A 16,066-nucleotide genomic window follows, 5' to 3' on the forward strand; every position below is an offset into this window, starting at 1 on the left:
TAAAATCACAAAACTTAAATAACATTTGACTTTGTATTTGGTAATATCATAAACACGAATGTGTATTTATCTGTTTGATTTGTTCAACTATCAAATCTCTTTAGTTGAGCAGGGCATTGAAATTAGATGAAATGATCCACGAGAAATGCAGCAGCCATAGATTCTTTTACACAACTACCACTGCCATCTGATAATCATCATTCGGCCTTCCATTGTCCTCTGCTAAACAAAATATAAGCTATGTCCAACAACGGACAATTCAAAATATACATTGTTTATAGACACATTTGTAGTATTTTAAATTCAAATATTTCAGCTTTAATACAATTTAGCATGATCCACATATGATTTGTTTCTTTTAAATTGATCTTTCCAAATATAGCGTTTCCATGTGTGACCACTCAATTTAAAAGGCATTAGTCGAAAATAACGCTAACTTTACTCTTTGGTTGAATATATAGAAATCAAGTCTGATTGACAAATATCAAAAGTAAACCCAGTCCTGGATTAAAAATAAGAATCAACCTATAGGGCTCCATTGTAATAGGTAAATCGCTGCTACTCCACTTTTTTTCTTACCTATCTAATGATTTTTAATATTGTCATTGACTGCTCCAAATAGTTCGTAATACTTAATTACCTGTTATTAGTGTATAATCTATTGACAACCGATAAAGCAATGGTGGAGGAAAATCGACTCTATGTACCTACCATACAAAAATAGACGTAATGGGCAAATATATTAAAACCCAATAATATTACTTATTTAAAAAACTAAATCGTTTTGAGAAGATGAACAGATATTTTCTTTTGCTTTCTCCAAAAAATTACGGAAATGAACTTATTATAGATTATTAATTTCAGAAAACAATGAACAGAAGTTTTAAAAATAAAAATATTGTTATAAATACAAATAATTATAAGAGAAGATCCTACAAGGAGCCTAAGTTAAATCGGTAAATGCATAATATTTCGCAATGTGTTTTAAATCAATTCCGCCAATTTGAAGAGAAAGTAATAAATTTTATTATAAATCACACAGTCCTATGATCAATTTAGCATGAAAGGTTGAAAAATTATTATATTTCAAAATAATTTTGTTTGGAAAAAGTTGTAAGAAATAAATAATATTTTAGAGTTTTATATTCTTACGAAATTACTAATATATATATGTATTATTTGATTGATTACCTACTGATAAATCATCTCTCACAAACCCTAAAAAATTATTGTGATACGAGTATGGTAGAATTATTAAAAATACAGATGTCGTGTAAACTTTCTTTATTAGATATAGGTAAGCTGTAGCGAAAATTTTAATTATTGCCAATACTAAGTTTTAACAGAAAAATGTAATAAGCAATTTCAATTCCAGCTACAGCATTTATAAAAACTGAACAATTGTTATAAGATGGATTGAAAAGGAAATGTATTCTTTAAAGAAACTACGCGATCGATCAAATATTATACTTTCAAACATTTTTTTCACTTCGAATTCTTTGGAATAAGTTGTCCAATTTCATGAATTTTTTACGGTCCCTATATTATATCATCCATTTCACTGTAGGCCTCTGAAAGGTATGTTCAAAACGGTTGGAGTGTTATTATTTTTTGGTGGTCGTGGTTGACGTGGAACCAAAGACACTAATGGTGCCTGATTGTCAATAGGATTATTAAGCAAGTTGGGCACCACGCCGTTACCCGTCACTGGTTTGAGAAGAGTAGTTGGCAATTTCAATAAACCATCGAACAGCTTCTTGCAGAATTCTCCCGAGGTCCTTTCGGCCATATTGCCCCACAAACCCATTTGGCAGTATCTAAAAAATGGATAATATAACATAATACGTTCAGAAATTATTGTATTGTTTATTTTCATAATAATTATTACTGAGCTTCGAATTGATATAATCTTTTAACTAAGCCTGTTACTCGTATTAATCCGTACAAAAAGAAATTGGGAATAATAGAATAGTATTAAAAAAAAATTGAGAATTCGTTTGCCCTTGCTGGTAAAATAATCGATATAAAAGTAAAATTAACATCCTGCTGTATTAGTGTTGTACAATATCAGAAGGTTCAATATACAGATCGAAAATACATAGATTACGATATTTGTTTTTACTTCTTAACAAATTGCATGAACGAGTTTATATAACTGTTAGATATTCTTTGTTTTGCTTACTGTTCTTGAGCACGAAATACATCGTAAATCTGCTTAGTGATATAGCAGACAACTGTTCTTATATTTTTAAGAATAGGTATCGATTTATTTGTTCAGAACGGAGAAACGGTTTTTAAAAATGCTTTGATTTTACTAGTTTGACTTACCTGAAATTTTGTCCCAGAGAAATATCACTATCGATTTTTATATATTGATCATTATCCTTGGAAAATGGTAATAGGTCGGGAAACTTTGACTCCTTTTTTGTTCCAAGAGGGTGTAGGCTATGAGCGAATTTGGCTATCATGCCTACAAAAGATTTACGGACATGCGCATCTGTAGATGAAATCTCATCTTTTTCTATAGAATTTCCATCTTCATCTAGAGGATCGAATAAATAAGCTAATTCATCTCCATGCGCTGGCCCTTTAATGTTACTTTTTTTTGCATCTTCGTTTTCTTCATTGTTTTCTATAATAACGATAAAAACATATATTTTTTTAAACACGAGTATAATGTTCTAGTGTATAAACTTACAAAATGATTTTAATTTTTTTGATATTTACTTCACTTAGTCATTACAATATCTAAATTTACAGGCTCCGAACTAACCGAGCATGCAGAATTTCTTGTTCTCATAAAAAATTTTATTGCCTTATACTATACTTGAATTTCTCTAATATCTCACGTATATAACAATATATTTTATTTCGAATATAAAAAATTAATTAGTATACCAGCTAGTATCACTCCAGGTAAGAAATGCGATCCTTTTGTAAGATTGCCCACAAATTCAAAGCTGTAGAGGTAAGACGGGGCCCCAGTGGCCCACTCTTTAACGCTTTGATATGCAGGGAAATTGAACAAGGCATCTCCTATAAACAAATACATATATCAAAATAATTAGCAGTTTTTTTTGTATATGACGAACGAGCAAACGGTTTACCTAATGGAAACTGACTAACACCTAGAAACATCACATTTATAATAACGTTGATAAAGACCATTCTTGAAAATTAAGTCAATATGAAACCTTGGACACGACATTATAAAGAAATACAATGATTACATTGCTGTTTCACACCAAAACTAAATAACAACATGAAAATTCTGGACTGAATATTTTATAAATTAATTTGAGTTAAAACATCGACTATCTTTATTTTATTTTTAATACAATAACCTCTAATTCGAATCTATTTAAAATATATTTTTAATCAAAGATTTGAAGCGCCTCATGTCTGTTTCATGTCATCGCTGTAGGTAAAAGCTCCTTTTGTGAGAATACAAAAAAAATGTAATAGGGACCCTTTTATTCACCAAGACCCTTCTCATAGAGTGCGCGAGTCCAGTCCGACAGCTGTTACATTCGTTTATTACTATTAGCTAAATCGAATACCACGTGTATTGATATAATTGGATAATTGTTCAAAATTGTGGCTAAATATGCGCTTGACACTTATATGAATCCTGCAATTTCGTCAAATATCTCTTTATTATTATTACTAGTAATATGCCTACCTGTTGCTTCGACGATTTTCGTAAGTCCGTCAATTGAAGAAATTGTGTTCTGTACTGACTGATTTCTTATCGCACTATACGATTGATAAAAATCTCCCAATGGAAACACTTTTTGCACTTGATCCAATTTTAACGAAGACAGTATGAGACCTTCAACATCCGTAACAACGGTTTGCAAACCTCCAATTATGTCTTTCTTAATAAAGTCAGAAACTTCTTCCAATTGTTTCTTCAAGAAATTCGAGTATTTACCTGAAATTATTTTTCATTATTATAGGTACATAAACTCTGTGGCTCTTATTTTTAAAAACTTATGTAACTCATGATTTTCTTGCATAACAGAATTCTAGTAACCTACAACATAACTAATCGAAATCATTTTATGTATCTTTATTTTTCTACCGTTCTTCAATAAAATATAATTCTAACAAATACCGAATACAGCTCGTGAGGTTTCCGCGGAAGTAACACCCGTAAGCAAAGGAGCATGCTGCCTTTTCTTTTTAAGCGAATTTGCTGGCATTTCTTCAACTAATATAGGTAAGGCACGATAATCGTCCGCACCTTCCACACGCGCACCAGTACCTGAAAAATACGTTAAAAATATTTTTTTCATTTCACTGCTCTTATATTTTCAACAACAAAATACAAAGTTAACTTACCACTACGTCCTGCCACTTCATCCAAAAAGTTTTGTGTTGTAAAATCTACATTCGAATCTTGGTCCGCCTATCAAATCATAATATATGTATTAGAATTGTTTATGATACAAAATTGAGTACATATAGTAACTTAATTTTTGTACTGTGTTACCTTTATGATCTTCTCAACAGGAAGCGCCCTTAGACAAAGTGCAAGACGTTCTACTGGTTTTGACGGGCAATTTGTCCGAGCTGCTAAATCTTCAGCATGTTTCTCTGGGCTAGTTCGTACAGCACCTGGTGATAATGGAGCTCCTGATAATGCAGCCACACCTTTAGAACTCCGATCTTCAGGAGACAGGGATAGCATGGACGCAGCACTAGCTCCAGAACCTTGTCCCATTATAATAACTTTAGTTGGGTCTCCTCCAAAGAACTGAATGTAGTCTTTAACCTTAAACATTGTATTTGAATAATATTGATTTGTTTTGCACAACACAAAATACAAACTGTATTTTGAAAGCATGAATTTATGTAGTCTAATTGAGAGAGTATAATTCCATCCTTCAAACTATTTCTAAACAATTTTAATTGACTTTTATATAATTTATTATTATTAAAAACCAACTTTTGTACACTTACCCAAGACATAGCGGCATGCAAGTCGAACATACCCGCATTACCCGAAGCATCCTTACGACCGTTTGTAATGAAACCAAGAGACCCAAGGCGATATTGAGCCACCACTACTATCGTGTCTGCTTGAACCAAATGCTTACCCTTTAAAGAGATCATAAAAATTAAGATTAATTCTTATTCTACAAATCAAAATAGGAAATATATCCTTGAAATCAACTCAATGACGATTGGAATGATCTAATCAAAACATTTGAAATACTGAGTTAATTTTGAAAATAGAATTTAAAGGGAAAAAATCTATATGTTAATGGACGGCATAAAAATACATTTTCATCTCCAAGAGGTGACTAAGAGAAAACAAAACACAATAAACTAATATAAAACAAGAAATCGAAATAAAACTCTATTCTTAGCCTCTCGGTAATCATTGTAATATTAGGATTAATATCTTTTTTTCTTAGGGGAGATCTGTAAAATGAGACGGCATTAGACTATTACGGTTATAGTACTATAGTCACAAAACTCACCCCATAAGGGTGCGCCGAACCAGTTCTATAATTGCCTCCGTGTATGAAGAAAACGACAGGAGAACCTGTAATATATATATTTTTGCAAAATTTTAATCAGTTAAAACATTAGTATACTATTATTTGTGTGTGTGTGTGTGTGTGTGTATGTATAGGTACTCATCCAGTAGAATTATGATTTTCTTACAGAGGGAAACTTTATACAAAAGTCGATTGCCTGGGTACCTCTGTCCCATTCGTGTTTCAACCGTGAAACAGTTGTGTTTGCATGGCTGTGTTTCGGTTTGAAGGGTTGGATATAGCGTGAATTTACAGGGTACAGAGGAATAACACCTGAGTCCTCAGGAATGGCAACGCATGGGGGGTATCATGAGCGAAACATTATACTCTGTTATGTCCATGGTACTGCTCATGTCTATAGGCGACAGTTACCACTTTCCATCAGGTGGGCCGTCAGCTTGTTTGCTATTCTAAGTTGTATAAAAAAAAAAGATACATAGAGGAAATCATAAGAATGTTATTGTAAAAACCTGAAAGATTTATTATTGAAATATGTTTAGCCAATGAGTTAAAAGCAATGTTCTTTTGCCGGATCAGTCATTCACTGACTAGGTAGTGATTTATATTGTTTTGATAAACGTTACATCCATCATTATAAAGCTATCCATACTAAATTAATTACAGGACGCAACATGTCGTTTTTAAATTTAGAGCCAATTTGTTTGTGCAAAAGGTACAGTTTCTTTCATAGAATACTTCCGTAAAAGGTTGCTATTGATTTTGATTTAATCCTTTATTATTATAAGTGAGAAAGCACTTATACTATTACCATACATTTTTATTTAACTATATTATATAACCAGATCGTTTAACCCTTTATATTACCCCTCTTTAGAGACTCACCTTTTTCGTCTCCTGGCATTTTCGGACTGAAGACATTTAGGCAGAGGCAGTCTTCATTTCCGAAAATGTTCATTAACCTTGGCTGAGGACAAGCGGAACAAGGTTTGGATGCAGTTAGTTCTCCGGCCAGGATCCGTCGCACCGGCCTTTGAAATCTCCGAGGACCCACTGGCGGTTCCGCATATCTATAGAACAGAATAAGTACCGAGTATACTACGTAGCTTAAGTATCTCTAATTGCCTATACTATTTATTGCAATATTCAATACAGTCAAATTGGGGGAAAGGGATTGTTAGTAATGGATCTAATTGACTCATTGCTAGCAATACACCCTGTCAGATCGACCTCCAAGCGGTTCCCCCTGGAAACCATTGTGATTCTTATTAATTTGTTCTTGTTCTTCTTGCATTCGTCACGACGGGCTAAATGACCTGCTTTTTCATTCTCACCTATCATCTCTCACTGGTGCCCCGCGAGCGTATACCGATAGCGCAAGCGGGGTTACCATTCCATTATCACCCATTAAAAAATACAGTAAAATTTTCAAGCAAGGAAAAATTTGCAAGTATAAGCAAATTCTTGCTTAGTAAAAATTCTACTGCATTGTGTAATAATTTAAGATTTTATTTAATCTAGACAAAAAAGAACAAACCTCATGACAAAATTTACGTCATTACGGGAATAAACCTTGTGTTCAGAGCTGGAGAAGGTATCGCATAATACATTACAGGTGCATTGAATATGTCCGCTTACAGAATCTTTTTCTGTGTTTCTGTTACCTACTACTGTAAATGCCCAATTTCACATCATACTTTTATAATGTTTTTTATCTAAATATATACATATGACATAAATACAATTCTTATGTAAAAATTTTAAACAACTAAAATTGTTATCAGAACATCCGCAAATATTGCATCCGCACAGTGATTTCGTGATAAATAAATGGCAATATTTATTATTTTGATGGTAAGGAATTATTTGTGTCATAAAATAAACCTACTTTCTTAGAGACTTTACAGATTTATAACACAAGTTCTTACTTGCTGTGATTATTACAAAAGCTTTAGCAAATAGGTGGTATCTGCCATAAACTGTAGTGTAAAATTTTGAGCCAAAAATAGTCACTCAAAGTAGGTACAAAATTTCGTTCGCTAAACTAGGTTTAGTAAGTGGTACTAATGACTATATCAAGGTGAACTCCAGGACTGGAGTTTAATATTTATTAAACTGAATAACTTGCTTCTAAGAGCATAGTCAAACTTTAATTTTTTTATACAACATGTAATGGCAATCAAGCTGACAGTAAGGAATGGAAATAAATATACTGTAAAACCCATGGTAGGTATCCTTTATGCATTTTCATTTTAGACGATTATGGTGTTATGTTTCCGTATAAATTTCTAAAATGCTAAAACCTTATATAGATAGAGCATTGAATATCAAAAACGAGTCAACATTTTGTCAGCTAATTGTCAAATTAGCCGACTCATTTTTTATCAGTGTTCTATATACATACGCACACAATGTATCTTGACGTATCTATATTTAATTATAATAATACATTTTAATAAATAAATGAGTTTTTGTGTTTGCATTGTAAAACGCAAAAATTATAAAACTAAATATAAAAGTTATAAAGGAAACACTCAACTATTTATCACGCAATAATTCAAGAAAAAATTTACTTGCTTTTCTCGAAGCATTTGTATGGAAACACTATCTATATAATTTAAGGCTAAAACCCTGAACATGAATAGTAATTAAATCGCAATCAGTAGTACCTACGAAGTACTATGTATAGGGGAAGGGATTTTTAGTAATGAGTACCCTATCAGGTCGACTTCCATGTGGTTTCCTTAGTTATTTCTTAGTGATCTCGAAATGATAGGCCGCCTGACCTGCTTTCTTTTTTAATCCTCATCTATCATCATTCGTTTGTACCCAGCCAACATAAAATAGTAAAGGTTAGCATTTTATTTTCATCCTATTATATGTCTTAAGTTTTATACTACTATTGCAAGGAAGATGATTATTGCACCAAAACAAACCTTATCCCAAAAAATGTGTAGTAACCGAGCTTCGGATCCTTGATTCCTTCTATTCGAGAGCTTCGTCCATATTTCTGCACGAAAACCACAGCTGCATCAGGCTCTGGCGGAGAAGCAGGATTACCACCCACCACAGCATCAGCTGGCCACCATAGGCTCGTCATTACACCACACCATATCCACAACCATACAGATCTCATTTTACCAGCGAAATAAAATAAACTTTATTTGTTACCTACTGCAATCTATTTTTAACGGATGTCCTGTGATATCACTTCAATATTTTAGTGGAAAAAAAAAATACGACTGGGCGGATTATTGAATTCTAAAGCGCTTACTGTTTATTTCATTATCTTTATTATTTTTGATCATGAAAAAGCTAATTACTTAGTAAACATTACCTAAATTTAATTTAATATCTCGTTTCGATTTCTTATATTGGATAAAATTGGAATGGTAACTCCACCTGGGTTTTGGTTGTGATGATAGGTAAACAAAATGTTAGAACGAATTCATCAAGAATTTACCACTATGATATTTGGAAAGACCCTTTGGCATTTGGACCATTTGGGAAGATAAGTATACCCTCTCAGGTTAACCTCCACGCAGTCAACCTGAGACGGTATATTTATAGTACCATTTACTCAAGCATATGCGCCATTTTATTGTCAACCACAAAAAATCCTTCAAGATGGAACTTTACCTTTTTTTTCAAAGTGTGAAAATGTAGTAGCGACTCCGTTTGTACTGTCGGTATACACTGGCGGAACAACATTAAAGGATCGTTCATGAAGACGAGGATGAAATAGGTGAGTTGACCCGTCGTGACGAATTAAATACATAGTTATAAACATCAACATTTTGTTGGGGGGAACCGTGTGGCGGTTGACCTAATATTGCTAGCAAGGAGGCAGTTTTTTTATTATTTAAAAAAAATATATATATAATACACAGTATAATTTTTGCCTTACTCAAAAATCTCACGTGGTTTATCCAGGTATCAGCGAACCGCTAGTTAGACCCCATTAACAATCTCTTCCCCTTAAAGTTTGTTACGACGTCGCCCACGCTATATCCAATATCGATATCGATATCGGGTACGCCTTACCTTTATATTTAATAACATTATATTGAGGGGGAAAGGAATTGTTAGTATTAAGGTCATTGCTAGCCCACATCCACTTGGTTTCCCTTAGAAACCATAGAGATTAATTCTTGAATTCGTCACGATGGACTAACTGACCTTATCTTAACCTATCATCCCTCGCTGGTGCCCCGCCAGCGTATACCAATATAGCGCAGGCAGGATTACCATGCCATTTTCACTCATTAAAAAAAAATTGCTCCTGCGCAAATATATGTGTTGGAATTAAACATTTACAAATTAAACATATTTTCAACATTTGTGCCAAATAAAATGTTTTTGCGGGGAGTTTTACTTCATTATTTTATTATGAAAAAATAATGTTGCTGAAGTTCATCGTACTTCAGCAACATTATTTTTTCATAACATTTTTAACATTTTAGTGGAAGTATATTTTTTTTTATTTATTTATTTAGGTTTACCAACAATTGTTTACACAAAATAATGTAAATATATATACAATTATGGAGCTTAGAACTAAGTGTAACAATTTTTATAGGCAAACACAGCATATATTGATACATGTATAATAATAAGTACGGAGTATATAGTGATCATGCTCTAGCTAAGCAAACATGTTGGAAGTAGTTCGCATGTTTTAAAGCTGATGATTTTGAACTGAAAGACAAGGAGCGACCTGACCTGTCAAAAAAATTTAAAGATAAAGAGCTGGAGGCATCGCTCAATGAAGACTCATATCATACACTTCAAGAATTGTCTACATCATGCATCATTGGAAATCGACTTATCGACGGTAGGAATACGTCTCAAAATATTAGTTATAATCCATAAGGAGGGACATTGGGTCCCATATGAATTGAAACCAAGGGGCATGAGAGGCATCTTTTGACATGTGAACTGCTGCTTCAACGGGAGGAGAGAAAAGGTTTTTTTTGCTGGTGATGAACATCCATTACAACAATCCGAGCGGCAGAAAGTCATCTATTAAGCTCGGCCAACCATCAAGATCAGCGGCAAAGCAAAATATCCATGGGTTTAAGCTCCTGCTATTTATTTGGTGGGATCAGAGAGGTGTGACTTATTATAAATTGTTGAACCGAACGAAACTATGACAGTAGATCGCTACCGACTGCATTTGATGCGATTGAGTCATGCAATGAAAGAATAATGGCCGAAATACTCCGAAGAACAAGACAAAGTTTTTTTGCTGCACGACAATGCTCGTCCACGTTTCGCAAAACCGGTACAAATGTACCTAAAAACACTTAAATGGGAAGTCCTACCCCACCCGCCGTATTTTCCAGATATCGCTTCTTCAGATTACTATTTGTTTCGTTCTCTGAGCAGAAGTTTACTTCTTACGAAGAGTGTCAAAAATGGGTCAATTCATGAATTGCATCAAAAAACGAGGTGTTCTTCCGACACGGTATTCGTAGCCTGCCCGGAAGATGGTCAAAAGTAGTAAAAAGCGATGGGGAATATTTCCACTAGTGTATTTTTTTTTTTTTACTTTCCATTGATAAAAATATTTTATAACATTAAAAAAACGCTACGCATTAATGCCAACATCTAATAGATAATTTATTAACCGGTTGTTAATAATTTTTTCTAAAGTTTTCGAAATGGATGTTAGGATTGAAATTGGTCTGAAATTTTCGGGTTTGTTACCCTCTTCTTCTTTGTGCATTTGCGTTATAAGAGCCTGCTCCAAAGCATTAGGGAAAATCCCCTGTTCACATTATAGATTCAATAGATGGCATAACAGAGTTACAATCATTTCATGTGCTACTTTTAAAATACTAGTTTGTAATTCATAAATTCCAGTTACAATGTCCCTTTTTAACTCATCAGAACTGAATGTGTCTCAGCAGGGTCTGTGTCGTATAGCACAAATGAAGAATTAGGAGGGTTTTCAGGCTCATAAATATTAGGATCCTAAATAGTGAAGGAGGCCACCTTAATTTTATCTACCTGTACCTTAACAATATTGGAAAAATGATGTGTGTTGTGTTGATGCCATCTCCAGTAAATTCAAGTCTTGTAATTTTTTAGGATTTCTTTGAGCAATACAGTTTACAGTATCCCATAATTTTTGGGTTATATTGTACATTACTTAGTTTTTCTCTCTTAAATTTTCGTTTCTGATTTTTAATCAAATTATTACAATGGTTACGGTATCGTTTGTATATTATTTTTAATATTTCATTAAGTGGATCTTCATTTTTTTTTGCATATTATTGTAATTTCTAATACAAGGTACCAATCCTACTGTCATCTAGGGTTTGAGGATTCTATCCAGGTTGTCTGAGTTTGCTTTCTGCTTTAGCAATGACACAAATACTAGTATAGTATTCTATTATCTGTGGCAATGAGTTCGCCTTTTGTATATGCATATTCTATATAAACACTACTTTTATACATCTCTACTGTGCACAATAAAAAGTATATTATTATTATTCTTTATTTTACAGGAATTGTGATTAAATTTGTGACTAATAAGACACTGTTGAATTCTATTAATTATTTATAAACGTGTTCGGATTATTTAATTTAATCAAATCCAATTCAATAACGAATATATCAGATAGCGGTTACCCAATATGTTATCAAAGTAAAGAAACCGATTGAAATCGATATACATAACAGATATGTATGAACAATATCGAAATTATGTAACAAAAAAGTGACGTGTTGAATGGGTGACTCGAGCCATCACTTTTTTTTTATCTATATTTAACTTTCAATATTGACAAAATATTTAGAAAAGATCTTACTATTTTGTGATAATTTTAAAGGTATTTAAGATAATTTTGTTAAACGGAGTTGGCAACATTTTAGAACGAATTGTCGTCTTAGAAATTATTGAAAATTTATTTATTTATTCTTTCATTACATAATATATGTAATTTATTTACAGTCAATTTTGTACTCTACGTAATAATACGTTACCTGCGTGTACAGAATAAGTCCATAAAATATAATTCTAAAAACATAACTTGCACGATAATGTTGCTAGTGCATTAAAGTAATTTATTATATTGTGGAAATAAAATGAACAGTAATTTCTGAAAATAGGTAGATATATATTTTGTAACGTGATTCTATATAATATATTACAAAGTAGTCATAAATATATTTAATAAATGGTATTAAATATATTTATGACTACTTTGTAATATATTAATTTTACCAAACTATCAAATTAAAATATTAATTCAGAGTCGCTATTATATAATCCAATCTGCAATCCAAAGTATTATATATTTGACAGTGTATTTAACCATATTGTAATACCAAATAATTTATATGCTATGTAAAAATTGCCAAAAGTGTAAGTTGTTGTTGGCACATTCAGTACTTTTGTTGTTACACTAACATTTTAATTTGATAACTTAGTAAAATGAATCTATTGCGAAATAGTTATATACATATTTTTTTAAAAAGTAAATGATGACATATTAGTTTTTGGGAATCACTCACCGTTTTTATTTCCACGAAACGTAAATTAATTTAGTGTACTAGCAACATTATCGTAGAAATTAATTTTATCAATTTTATGCTCTCGCTTTATACACATAGAGTATAAAATTGACTGATTATTAGCAAAATCCGTGGAATTCTGCCCAGTTCTTTCTACAATCATTCTTGAAGCGGTAAATCCTATTATGCGTGAAACAATCATTTCTTACTAAGGATGAATGTTGATTTTTATAAATATTATTACAAAAATTTAAATTTAGTTTTCATTTAAATTGGTTTACTTTTAATTCGTTTAAAGAAAAGTAAATCTTTATTATTTATATTTTCAGTTTACGTTCAGCGGAATGCTAATGTAATTAGTACATAAGTACTTATCTAAGTAATATAAAATTTAACGGCTACCGATTAAAAAAAATTGTAGATTAAAAATATTTGTTTGAAGCCGAAAGAAGTATTTATTTATTTTATTTATACATTTGAAGATAGTGTCAAATAATATAAAAAAGTAATTAATGCAATAATTATATATAGAACAATATAAAAAAGTAAATAATGCAAGTATTATAAAAGCTCTAATTCAGTGTCATGTTCAATTTTTTTTTAGCGTCATTTTCCCTTTTATTGTAAGATTATAATTAAAGTTGAGCTTATTATTATAAATACTTACATATATCCTAATTAATATTTATCAACTAATTCACTCCTTTAAGTAATTACTTAATTATGAAAATAACGTCGCCCATTAAAGACTAAGGTTAAAAAAAACTTATTGCAGCATATTTCAAGGTGTACCTAAAGTATTATGTATGTAATGGTAAGAAAAAACTATTCTTGACATATACATTACTACTATTTTTCATTCATGGTAAAACGTTGACATTGTGTTGTTGCAATTCCACACCAACTTTTACGATCATTTATCCGATCTTTTATATTTTATAGAAGCCTTTTTTCAAGGATAATAATCTACTCCTAACTGTGCAATATTTATTAATTTGCAAATTTATATAAAATATAATTTTATAAGGACGTATTTTGTTATAAACATGATTTTAATGGAAATCGTGGAAAAAGATGGCAACACCGAAACCTGTGACGCCACAGTATACGTCGCGTTTGCGTCATCACATCTTGAACAGCGCTCAAACTGGGAGGACGTGCGATGAAAGTGTGCAGTGCTTAATTAGAAACATTCTATATTTTTTTTTCAAATGTTTCTAATATCGAAATTATAAAGTACAAAGTTATTAGGATAAGGTACTCATCCGATTGTAATTTTTTTATTATCAAGTTTTCTTTGTTTTATATCTTGCATATTTAATCTCTTTTCTTTGTTTAAGGTTCCTCATAGAGGCGCCGCCATCATGGCGTCGGACGAACAATTTTCATTATGTTGGAACAATTTCCACGCGAATATGTCAGCAGGCTTTCATGGCCTGCTGTCGCGTGGAGATTTGGTAGATGTAACGTTGGCTGCCGAAGGCAGGTTATTACAGGCACACAAATTAGTTTTATCAGTATGTTCTCCCTATTTTCAAGAAATGTTCAAAATGAACCCAACTCAACATCCCATAGGTATGTACATCTACTTTGAGTCATAATGGAATATCTTTATTCATTATCTTGTACTAATGTTTTATTTTTTGTTTCAGTATTTTTAAAAGATGTTAGTCATTCTGCGTTAAGAGACTTATTACAGTTTATGTACCAAGGTGAAGTTAATGTTAAGCAAGAAGAATTAGCGTCGTTTATTAGTACCGCGGAACAGCTTCAAGTGAAAGGTTTAACCGGTAATCAAAATGAAGAAAGTTCCACGCCATCCAAACCAAAGCCGACATCGAGGCCAGGCCCGAGGTCGTCACAACAAAGGCAATCTGTTATGAAGTTAGAGACTGATTTAGATTCTAAGCCCTCCTCAACTCCAGTAGCAATTAAGAGACCAAATAGGCCATCAATAGCATCAAATAATTCATCATCCTCACAAAGTGGACCTGCGAAACGAAAATGCGTGGACCCCTTAGAAGCCGGCCCTTCTGGATCTGCGAAAGAAGAATTCGTAACGATACCGGACGAGGATGAAAACAACGCTGTGGCACCCAAAATGGAACCCGAATTTGTTAATGAAAGTATGTGGGATGACGACGAAGACGGCGCGAATAATGATGAAACAAACTTCGGTGAAGATGACTCTAATATGGAAATGACTGGTGAATATTTCCCTTTTTGAATTGTCATTATTTAATCTTTGTACACTATAGCAATCTAATGTACTTTTATTTTACAGGCTTTGATGGTTCAGCAACTGGGGATGGCAATTTAACTGGTGCGGGTGGGGAAGGTGGAGCTGTAGGCGACGCACAAGGTAGGTTTACAATTCCCACTCGAAGTACAGTTTGGTCATCTCCGTATGACTGAACTGTACCAAAAATCGTATGTACATGATTAGTTGTAAATTCATCAATTTAAATTATAATTAACTATTTCATTATTATATCATTGATCATGTACATATTTAGTTCTAGAAAATGAGATTTGTAAGTTTAGATTAAGTAGTTGTAGAATCTAGTAATTCTTGTATAGTAAATTTTTGCCTGTTCCAGGTTTTTTAATCAACAAATCTGCTGCTCCATAGATTACATTCTTGAAGCAACATTTTTGTTGGTTTTTTTGTAAAGGTTTTCAAAGGTAATGGAGGTATTGGTAAAAACAAAATTATATTGTGGTTAACAATTGGTACAGATTCTGGTTAATTGAATCCTGTTATAATGGCACACTTATTGTACAAAGGTAAATATTGGTAGGTAACTTTGTATTGATTTCCGCGGAGTCCCATTGGTATTTACTAAAATTTGAGTTTGTTACAAGGACCAGTTCCTTTTTGCAATCACGCAAGGTCTTGTAACTTCCTCAAATTCTTTTAACATGGTAAAATCTGAACTAATTGAAAATTTCTAACTATATACTTCAAGTTAATATTTAGAAATTATTTCATTTTTCCTTTATCACTACACGTGTACACGTGATTGGTGAGGATGTTT

The 16,066-nt window shown here is 32.3% G+C and overlaps 2 protein-coding genes across 52 annotated transcripts in view; one reads left to right on the forward strand and one right to left on the reverse strand.

Annotated features, from left to right (window-relative positions):
• Nucleotides 1–1,269: 1,269 nt before the first annotated feature.
• LOC113518862 (carboxylesterase 5A) lies at nt 1,270–8,684 on the reverse strand. 2 transcript variants are annotated; one of them, XM_026903882.3, is made up of 11 exons: nt 8,444–8,684; nt 6,393–6,577; nt 5,490–5,554; nt 4,966–5,103; nt 4,496–4,777; nt 4,345–4,411; nt 4,118–4,267; nt 3,683–3,934; nt 2,899–3,036; nt 2,329–2,632; nt 1,270–1,817 (listed from the first exon to the last, which is right to left on the reverse strand). In XM_026903882.3, the coding sequence occupies exons 1-11, from the start codon at nt 8,641–8,643 to the stop codon at nt 1,559–1,561; spliced, it is 2,040 nt and encodes a 679-aa protein (XP_026759683.2). In that variant the 5' UTR covers nt 8,644–8,684; the 3' UTR covers nt 1,270–1,558. The 2 variants fall into 2 exon arrangements, with proteins under 2 accessions (XP_026759683.2, XP_026759684.2); XM_026903883.3 differs by lacking the exon at nt 8,444–8,684 and adding an exon at nt 7,045–7,198.
• A 5,444-nt stretch (nt 8,685–14,128) lies between these two features.
• LOC113518763 (modifier of mdg4) overlaps nt 14,129–16,066 on the forward strand; it is a 362,824-nt gene continuing 360,886 nt past the window's right edge. For all 50 annotated transcript variants that reach the window (XM_031912373.2, XM_031912916.2, XM_031912664.2 and 47 more), the window contains exons 1-4: nt 14,129–14,285; nt 14,369–14,603; nt 14,681–15,235; nt 15,313–15,390. In XM_031912373.2, the coding sequence (XP_031768233.1) occupies nt 14,393–14,603; nt 14,681–15,235; nt 15,313–15,390 (844 nt within the window). In that variant the 5' untranslated portion in view covers nt 14,129–14,285; nt 14,369–14,392. The remainder of the gene's footprint in view (nt 14,286–14,368; nt 14,604–14,680; nt 15,236–15,312; nt 15,391–16,066) is intronic.

Source organism: Galleria mellonella, unplaced genomic scaffold, assembly GCF_026898425.1.
Source record: "Galleria mellonella isolate WM207_F2 unplaced genomic scaffold, CSIRO_AGI_GalMel_v1 utg159, whole genome shotgun sequence".
Taxonomy (NCBI): Eukaryota; Metazoa; Arthropoda; class Insecta; order Lepidoptera; family Pyralidae; genus Galleria; species Galleria mellonella.

Excerpts from the sequence above, each read along its gene's own strand:
- LOC113518862 (XM_026903882.3), bottom strand. The coding sequence starts at position 8,643 with ATGAGATCTGTATGGTTGTGGATATGGTGTGGTGTAATGACGAGCCTA. Across the intron at positions 3,037-3,682 it reads GAAAATCGTCGAAGCAACAG|GAGATGCCTTGTTCAATTTC; the intron begins GTAGGCATATTA and ends ATTTGTTTATAG. Across the intron at positions 2,633-2,898 it reads ACCTGGAGTGATACTAGCTG|AAAACAATGAAGAAAACGAA; the intron begins GTATACTAATTA and ends TCGTTATTATAG.